Source organism: Choloepus didactylus, chromosome 3 (genome assembly GCF_015220235.1).
Source record: "Choloepus didactylus isolate mChoDid1 chromosome 3, mChoDid1.pri, whole genome shotgun sequence".
Taxonomy (NCBI): Eukaryota; Metazoa; Chordata; class Mammalia; order Pilosa; family Megalonychidae; genus Choloepus; species Choloepus didactylus.
This window is the reverse complement of record NC_051309.1, coordinates 79,883,132-79,893,409: the sequence shown is the minus strand read 5'-3', so window position 1 is coordinate 79,893,409 and position 10,278 is coordinate 79,883,132. Positions and strand designations below refer to the sequence as shown.

The window sequence follows — 10,278 nt, the reverse complement described above, 5'->3', positions numbered from 1 at the left end:
CCATTATCAAATCAATTAGTTCTAGTTTGCAGGTGGTTCAGTTCCCCTACAGAGCAAAATGCATGTGTTTTGCTGTCGCTGTTTTCTTCAAGTATCAGAATAATCTCTGATTAGCTTCTGGGGTTAAAATTATATTCTGGATGACTGAAATTACCTGATAATTGACCATTAGATAAGGATGGATATGCTGAATTTAAGTTTTTGAAGGGGAAGGAAGCAAGGATCGAATATGCCACTAATGTCAATATACTTCAGTAGGATTTGATTATGTACTGTCTAGATGACAAAAAAAGTGTTTTTTAAACATCTATTTTATAAGGCACAGAGTATAGATAAGAGCAAAATCACTGCTTGCCAAGTTTCTTCAATTCTGATATTCCCGAATACTGTTTCAAGACCAGAGAGACCTTCCTGCTCTACAGAAAATATTATTTATTGATGTGAGATAAATGTTCTTTAAGAGCAAGCCAGGGCTAACTTAATATGAGCAGTATTGAGTATATCAACTGAATGGCTTGAATAACAAAACATATCAAAATGGGAACACCACAGCTAGATGCAAGCTTTAAAGAATTTTAATATAATTACAATTGGTATGCAATATGTCTTACAACAGATGTGGATACAGTGACATCAGATATCAAAGAAGTTACACGTCTTCCCATCTTTTGATATTGTTGGCTAACACACCCCAAGAAAACAATCTGACATTGGTCTCTTGGTTAGCAATGTTACCAATATCAACTACGACTTTAAAAATCAAAGTTGAAGTGATACATTCATTTGCCAAAAAAAAAAAAAGAAAAAGGTTAAAGGCAAAGAAGGTGAATCAACGTGCAAATTAGCATCCGGCTCAATTGCAAAAGTCATTTCCCAGATGCCAGAGATTGAACGAGGTATCCTGGCAAGCAAGATATGGGGAAAACAGATGATATCAAACCAAAATCAATTCTGGCAAAGGACCTATGAGAGTCCAGCATGGTAAAAGCCAGAAGTCAATGTCTTCGTTGCTTGTATATCCACACTGTGCTACCCTGACTTACCAGATCCTGACTTAAGAGTTTGTGAGACCCATATCCTGGACTATCCTTTCTTTTGGAGATGGAAATCATCATTCTAGGCCCCAGGCCTGGTTAACCCTGCAGTCAGAGACTGCACTGGGGGTGGTCCAGAGCTGTCTCATGTGGCCATGATGCAACTGTAGTTCCACAGATTTAAGTAGAAACAACATGCCAGTATAACAGCAAACAAGAAACCAATATCACTTACATATTTATGTAATACTTAAAATACCTATAAATATTTTGTCCAGAAAATGGAAACACTGTAGACATGATTTCATTAATCCTCACAATGCATCTGTGAGGTAGTGTGGGGTGAGGTCAATATGAAAGCATCACTCTATTTTAGAAACGAAGAAACAAGTTTAGAGAAGGCAGGAGATTTCATCAGGGTAAGGGGAAAAGAAAGTAAGTTGAATCACACTCTTAAATGAACTTGCACTCTATTGTCTAGAAGACGCCACTTGCCTCTTAACTGCTCTGATGTTCTCTCTAAATGTTTAGGACTAGTCCTATTCACAGATGAGGTGTAGTTCATGCAGAGCCACTGGAGCCACTTCCCCTGGGTAGACCTGAACAGACGCTCTCCCTGAGGTAAATGACATCAATTATTGGCCTATATTTCAGATGTGAGTGTGCGTGTGCGTGTGTGTGTAAGTAACATTTGCAGAATACAATTGCTAAAATCCTTTGGCCAACTCAGAAGCAGAAAATAATTTGGTAAAATAAGGTTCAACCTATAGGTATTTTATTCTAACATGATAAAGAGCATTAGAGTTTTTATGGGAGACTGTTACCTAGCTTTAGGCCCAGCTCCCTCTCTCCACCATAAGGATTTTGAAGTTAATAAGAGCAACAAACCAATCAGATGCTGTTGCTGAGTCTGACCCCGTATTTATGATAGAAACAACATCCAGCAATGCGCTGTTCCAAGGAGGTGTTTTATGGACACTTAGTCAAAATGTTTTTGCCCAAGGGAGAAAAAGAAAACAAAAAACAAAAACAAATGGAATATCTTGTTATTGTCAACTTGTCCTTTGCCAAACTGAAAACTCTGTGAAAGGGGTGGAGGTGGGGAAGAGGGACCAAGTACAAGATGACACAACCAAGGACAGCCAGAGGGCATCCTTGGACATTCCTCACCATTTCTGTCTGAGAAGGTTCACGTTTCTTTAAATATCCAGAGATATCATAATTCCTAGAAGCCCACTCTTCACTATCCCTCCTGTTATAAAATAACTCTGGGGGTTATTCATTCTCCTTTGGCACCTTACTAGGGTGTTTAGGAATAATGCCTCATTTAGAGTGCAGGGGGGCAGACTAAGGACAAGGGCCCTGTTCCCAGTATCTCTGACAACAGAGAGGCTTAGAAAAGCACTGCAGCAGTGGTTTTCATGTCAGTACTTGGCTGGACCAGAGCAAGTGACAAGATGAGCTGAGGGTCAAGTTTCTGTAAACTAAACAAGAGTCACGGCAGCAAGGCCCAAGCTTAGAAATAAAAGCTGACCCAGTTTTAATGACATTGTGGGACAATAGAGCACGTTTTGAAAAAGAACCCAAAGTATGTTTTCTACTATATGAAATCAGGACGTAAGTTGCTGGTTGCTAATACCAGGTGTTACAGGAGGACAGTGTCAGAGTCATAAAATAAAGCTCTTTAGAAAACACATAGAAATAAAAAGGCGACCAGGCATGCTAAAACAACCCACCAACCAACAAACTAAGCACTTTCAAGATAAAAACTTGACAAATCATTTTGTTTTGTTAAAAAAGTATGACTCATCTTTGAATGTCTTGTTCTGTTCACAGTAGGCATCACGATAAATTAGGGTTTCTCGACCTCAGCACTACTAACATTTGTTGTGGGAGACTATCCTGTGTGTTCTAAGATGTTTAGCAGCACCCCTGGTCTCTACCTGTTAGTAGCACTCCCCTACTTGTGACAATTAAAAAATGTCCCTTGGAGGGTAAAATTGCCTCCTGGTTGAGAACTGATGCAACAAACAGATGCCTACAAAGATTATTAGTTCTTTCTCAAAATTCATTATGGAGGATTTTAAGACTACTATATACCCAGAGATGTTCAGCTACTAAAGGGAAGAATTAGTAAGAAAAGGGTATAAGAAGGAAAAAGGGATTAACCATAATGTCAGTTTCCTATGGAAATGCCTCACTGAGCAATTATTGATACTCTGGTGCCAATCTCTCCCTCTTTTTTTTTTTTTTTCCTTTTTAAACAGTTTACAACCATTATTCAGCAGACCCAGGCAGTGAACCAGTTGCTTTAAGGGTGAAAAGCAAGGATTCCATGGGCTCCCTCAAGGAGTGGATGTCTGACAGTCATGGAGAGCTTATTCCCACTTTTCCTAATGAGCTACTCAATATATGTTAGCTCCTCCCCTCCTGCACTCCTGCATTCCTTGAACACTTACACACATACCCCATCTCCCCACCATATGCTCATTCCACAGTCTTCTCCCTTTCTCTTCTATAATAAGCTCCTCTCATAACCTTATCCTTTGGAACTACAACTCCACTGAAAACTTCCAGGTGAAGTTGAGGAGTACCAGCATCCTTAGCAGGGGTGGGTGACCTGGAGGGGGGGACAGGTAGAGGGCACACTGAGATCTGCTAGCAACCTGCTACTCTGCCTCTTGGCCTCTTGGCTTCCTCCAGGGCACTTTCTATTTTCATCTTTCAATAATTAGGCAGCAAAGAAGCTATAGAGCTTGGAGAGCTGAGCAGGTTTCCTGTCAAACACAAACCAGATAAACAGAGATTAAACTGGAACCTGAGAAACCCCTGCTTCCTCACATGCAGAGTGAGTGCCTCTTAGTACTCATTTCCTTTCCCCTCAATGACATTTGATGCAATTTCCTAGATAAAGCTTTAAGGAATACCACAAATAAAAAACTCCCTCAAAAGTAACCCCAACAAAATTATTTTTTCAATCCCTCTCCCTCAGTTCCTCTCCAAGTGGGTCCTGTTGCAGGAACAGAAGCCTCCACCATGATGGAACTGGATTGGCTCCATTTTGACCCATTTCAGCTGCAAGTCAGCCTTGATTCACCTTTAAATAATGGTTCTTTCTGTATCAGAAAGGGGAAGTTGTGGAAGCCAGAGGAGAGGGAGAAAAAAAAACAATCACCAACAAAACAGGGCTTAAGATTGTCGTTCAGTGCGCATCTGGTACTTGTTATAAATTCTACTGGGTAAGCACTTATAAAGTTGTTCCTTATCCCAGTCCACGTTCCTTTGTTAGGAGTCATCATAGAGAGGGTTGTTGTAGTTGCCCCAGGATCCATAGTCATGGTCATCTAATAGCCTTCCGTAGGAGGAATGCCTGGTGGGAAAGGAGAAGAAGGTTTGGTTACTTGGAGATACTGCCAATCCAAGGATAGCCCAGTGTGTCTTCAGCCTGGACTAGGGAGGCTTATGGGCTTATGAGATGCAGAGAATGATGCTTCCACTAGAATAGTACCTTGGCATTGAGAAGGAGATCCACCAACCATGAAGGCTCCAGTCTACAAATACCCTATAATTATGACTGGGGGCCTGTAGTTACGTGGTTTTAACTATCCAGCTTGGAGCCCAACTGGCTCCTCCTGTTGACATCCTGGACCTTGTCTGGGTCCTTGACTTGTCTCTCTTTTTTCCAGCTCCAATGATAAAGAGGAGGGAGCCCCATTTACATGGCTTTTAATAAGAAAGGATGGGAAAGGGAAGGCTCCATTCCTGGAATTCCCACTTAGGGCTTCTATCTAATTTTCCCTGAAATAATAATGATACAACCATTCTTGCTATCACCATCTCTCCTGACATTTACATAGTGTTTTCCAATTTGCAAAGTGCTTCTATCTTTGGTTTTCACTTGATCCTCAAAATAAAGCCATGAGGTAGGTATTGTTTATCCTTATTTCTCAGATGAGGAAAAAGGGGCTCAGAGATGTTAACAGACTTGTCTAAACTTGCCAAGGTCATATAACTGAGCTGGGACTGAAATTCCCACCTCTTAGATCTAAATCCTGTGCTTTGAGCTCAGGTTCTAAGAGTCTGATTAACACTTTAGTTCATGGACAATATGGGTTAAATCTTTGGTGAGTCATTCTGGGAACCTTCCCTACAATTAATATTATTTCTATAGGAAACTGAAGTCAAGTCATTATCATTCCTCAGTTCAATACCTTTAAAAGCCTCCTCATCTCAGAATAAAAGCCAGTCTTACCATGGTTTGCAAAGCCCTAGAGGGTCTGGCCTCTGTTGCTTCTCTGAGTTTATCAGCTACTATTATTGCTCCCCTTTATCCCTTTGCTGCAACCACACTGGCCTCCTTGCTCTTCTTCATGACTGGCACACTCCTGCCTTGGGGCCTTTGGACTTGATGTTCCCTCTGAGGGAATTACCATCCTCCAGGTACCCTCATGGCTCACTCCCTCATCTCCTTCAAGTCTTTGTTCAAATGTTGCTATATCAATGGAAACTTTCTTAACAGCTCTATTTAAATTTGCAACCCCAGCACCCAACACTCCCTACTTAATTTTTCTCATACTACTCATTACCTACTAACATATTGTATAATTTATTTATTTTTAAAAAAATTTTGTTAGTGCCTCTTTCCCCTAACTGGACTATAAACTCCATGAGAGTATGGGGTATTTGCCTGTTTTTCTGCTTTGTTTTTGGCTCTATATCCAGTACCTACGAGAGTGTTGGGCATACAGTAAGTACTCAATAAATGTCTGTGGACAAAATAGTGACTTGAAAAAACACCCTGAGTTCCCCCCAAACCAATCTGTTCACAAGATGGGAGCGTCCTTGAGAAAGATATGGTCGTTTTAAGATGTAAAACTAGAATGACAGGATTGGGAGAACACCAGAAAATGAGTATCTGGTTCCTCTGAGGTTCATGCTAGCATGTGAATTATTACACCTTGTCACTGTAAATCACATATACTATATATAGTACAGGAAAACATTCCCCTCCCCCTAATGAGAATACAATTGAAGAGACAAAAAAAGCATTTGCTATACTTATGTCTATTGCTAATATAATTACTGCCAGGATTTTGAAAAGAGATGGTTTGCTGCAACAAGTAGGCCCTTGCTATACTAGCTTCAAACTCTTGGCCTCCAAAACTCTGACTTAGGGTCTGAAGACTGACTCAGGTGACCTAAATCTATATACCTGGAAACCTGAAGATGCTCCACAATATACTTTAAGTTTTCTCTAAAGGCCCACATTGATTTCTGTGGGTGTGGAAAGGAAAGAGACCACAAATAGCAACACAGACACACCACTAATCTTTTGATCTACAGGAATAAGAAAGGCGAGTTTTGGTAAATGATGGTCATGGGCTGTCCATAGCCACCACTCCCCCCAAACTTAAAATCTCCAATTCCAATCATATATTTTACCAGGATGGTTGAGAAACTAAAGGTATAGAGTAAACAAGTAAAAACACGGGAATTACAAGACTGGAGCCCAGCCTAAGTTTCAACATCACTTACTTTTGCAAGTCTGGCAAAGGGCTCCCTAATTAAACCTGTTCCTTTATTGGTAGGGCATGCATGAGTCACCTTTGTATGGTAATTTAACTTCTCACAGCATTTTTATAACTATCATATAATTTTATTCCCATAAAATGTCATTTTGGTCAATAGACATATGCCCTTGAATGCGCTTTTAACCCCCTTTTTCTCCATCTATAAAATGGAGAAACTTTTTTTTTAATCGTGTTAGAGTTGTTGGGAGGATTAAATGATGTAACGCATATAAAAGCCTTGGCATATAGTAAATGCACAGTAAATATTGGCCAATATTGCCTTTTAATTTTTATTATAATGAAACTTACACAAGCACATGGTAAATCTGCCAACAGTAAAAAAAGAGACTGAATGAAAAGTAAGCCTACCTCCCCCCCCAGGGATTCCTGAAACTATGCTTTAGGCAGAGTTAAAATCCATTTCTGTACTATTGTTACTTGAATTTTTAAAAATTATTGCTGTACTAAAGTGCAGTCAGAGAGTTAAAAATCTTCTGGCCGTAATGTTTTTACTACCCATGGTCAAATGGGCAAGACTATTTGATCAGTGCTGTACTTGAATCTACTGTATTATAAGTGGTGTTCACTAACAAACACTAGTAAAGCAAGACTGATCTTTAGTTTCATTTTTCTTTGTCTTTCCATTTGAATAAACTGAGTTGAGCAAAAAGCTGAGAAGAGAAGCAAGAGGTATGGATAAACCAAACTTGGGAATGTACTGAACCCTGTAGGGCTTATTTTAATATATTAATGAGCCTAAACAAGATGAATTTGGGTGTGTTGGGATTCAAGCCAGGTTTGGATAAATCCTGTACTATTGCAACAGTAAGACACCACATTTTTTTGCACGTGATGAGAGGAGAAAAATTAATGAGCATTTTACACTATCTCTCTAGGTCAGAACTTCTTAAATCATGGCACATTTTGGATGGAAATGGGGAGGCTTTCAGATTGGCATTTGTCGAGTCTACCAGTTGAGAAAAACTCCCTCAAAGTTTTGCTTCCTTGAGTTGTTAGAAACATGAAACATTAGTTCTGGTAGGCCTTTGGGATGATCTCTTCAAACTCTTTACTCTCAAGATTAGGAAAGGGGGGCCCAAAGAATTTTGATGACTTGATCAATATTGTTTAATGGTAGTACTGGTAATAAAACCAAGGTCTCCTGGCTTCAAGTTACAGCTCTTCATCTATAATGCAATGCCGCTTTATCCAAAATTCAATCTGAAAAGCAATCTGTAATAATCACTTCATTGTCAGGTCAAAGCAATTTTGTTTACTCAATTTCGTAATAAAGACTGGCACCTATTCACTATACTGGCACCTATTCACTATGTTTTCTATTTGTGGTACCCTAACTCCCCTTAGATAGTAAACTTCTTGTGAGCAGCTATTGTCTTACTTTTCTTCTAACATTCTGAACACCTATTATATTGCTCTTGATGCAATAGTTATTTTATAAATATTTAATGATAACTGTTTACCTCTAGTAGCATATGTATTTAAGTACATATGGGGTTTGCTTGGTCAGCACCAGCCAGGATTATTATGGCCTATGCAATATAACTGTGGCAACATGAAAAAATATTATTAAAGAATGAGAAGGGTCAGAGCTACCATGTTGACTTTAAAGGTAGGAAGAGGAAAGAGAATTATGGCTAAAATTTCTCCTATGCATTGACATGGCTTTAAAGCACTTAGTACAGTGCTTACAGTCTATCAATCAATTGCACTACACTTATTGTAAAAGTTGGTATAATGTATTATATGGTTTAGTTAGCTAAAAGCAGAACCTGAGGGGGCAAAATGGGGAATGATTCATTTTAAGTCCATGCCTTACTGCTTTCCTGCTCTAATAGCTTTTCTGTAATAGAAACTAACTCTCCCTATACCCCACCGCCCATTGGTGATGCCTTGAGGGTGGTGACTAGCAAATGTGGTGGTGACATTTGTGGCTTGAAGCCTTCTCCATTACTGCAAAATGGTACCTATTTTATGATAACTGTAGAATCAATACTTAATGGAACTCACTTGTATTTGAAAATGAGTGAGGTGTTTCACTTCACCTGTGCTGAATCAAAACATATTTAGAAAACTTTTCCTTTACAAGGGTCAGCCCCAGCTCTCACCAAGTCTCTGCCTTTGTTTATTACTACTCCCTCCTAAGTCATCTACACTTTAACTAGTCTTTCTATTCAATCACTAGTACTTAACATGTGTCAAGAAGAAAGGATACAAAGATGAAGATGTGGCTTAATGCTGGGAAAACACAGCTGAATTTGCAGCTCATTAATCATTAGTAATTAAATCGTAGATTCTTATCCACTAGCCAAGCAAGTTTGGTGCAGCTATCACTGTCTCCTTTTTCTTTTCCGATTGGTGGCTCTCCTTTTCTGATTGTTATTTCCTTGCCTGACTCCATTCATTTAACTATTTATTGAAAGCTTACCATCTATCAGGCACTGTTCTGGGGACTGGTGGATCCCTCGGTGAAGCATAACAGACAAAACTCCCTCTCCCCAGGGAGCTTATATTTTAGCAGAGAGCAGACACAGTAAATAAGATATGAATAATAATACGGCAGATGGTAATAAGTGCTATGAAGGAAAATAAGACAAGGAAGGGCGGTTGAGGGGTTCCAAGTGGGAGGTGGATATTGTAATGTTAAATATGGTGATTAGGGAAATCTCACTAAGATGACATTTGAGCAAACATGTAAAAGAGATGAGGGATGAGCTATGGATGCTTGAGTTATATCCTGCAGACAGAAGGGGCAGCAAGTGCAAGGGCCCTGAGACAGGAGCACACAATAAATCCTGTGTGGTAGCTACCACACAATATGTTTTTTTAAAAAAAGATTTTTTAAAAAAACGATTTTAGATTTACAGAAAACTTTAAAGATAGCTGAAGAGATCCCATATACTTTCCATCAACATTCCCCTAATATTAACGTCTTAAATAACCATGGTACATTTGTCAAAACTCTGAAATTAACATTGTGACCCACAATTTTGAAGCTAAGGAAACTGCAATGATGAGATGTGAATTTATTTGCTCATAGTTACGATAAGTTAGTAGCAGAGTGAATATCATGATTCAGGAATCCTATCAGTTTGGTCTTTCTACCAAAATCTCAATGACGGAAACACTTACCAACATTCAGTTTCAAAATGTTCTTTCCTTAGTTTCTTCAAAAGAATTCAAATAATTCTTTAAAGGGTTTCTTTAAAAATAATTTACTTTTGAAATTATCTTTAAACTTGTACTTTGAAGGAGCAAAATAGGTTTATTATTTTTTTTAATAATCTGCCAGATATACTACTGACAGACATAACAGAAAAGGTCTCTGTACATTTGGAACATTTGTCTTTTTGTAAACAAGTTCAGCATCAGGAGGTAACTGGCAAAGTCTGCATGGTTTAACAAGTTCCCATGGCTTCCCCTTCCCCAAATCTAGTTACTCCTGATTTGGAATAGACAAATATTGCTGCTGCACCCAAACGTTCTTTCTCAGAATCATTCCAACAAATGTTTACAAAGCAACTAGTGTACATCAGGTACTGCCAGTGGCTACGTATCCATCTAGTGGAGGAGATGGACAGAGAACACAATGATTCCCATATAAGGAAATAAGTGGTACAAAGGAGGTACGTGCAGTAAGGAACTCACCATGACAG

General features: G+C 39.1%; 1 protein-coding gene across 1 annotated transcript in view; it reads right to left on the bottom strand.

Annotated features, from left to right (window-relative positions):
- Positions 1-557: 557 nt before the first annotated feature.
- Positions 558-10,278, bottom strand: part of PARM1 (prostate androgen-regulated mucin-like protein 1) — a 112,567-nt gene continuing 102,846 nt past the window's right edge. Inside the window, exon 4 of the mRNA XM_037829981.1 lies at positions 558-4,404. Within this exon, the coding sequence (XP_037685909.1) occupies positions 4,320-4,404 (85 nt within the window). The 3' untranslated portion in view covers positions 558-4,319. The remainder of the gene's footprint in view (positions 4,405-10,278) is intronic.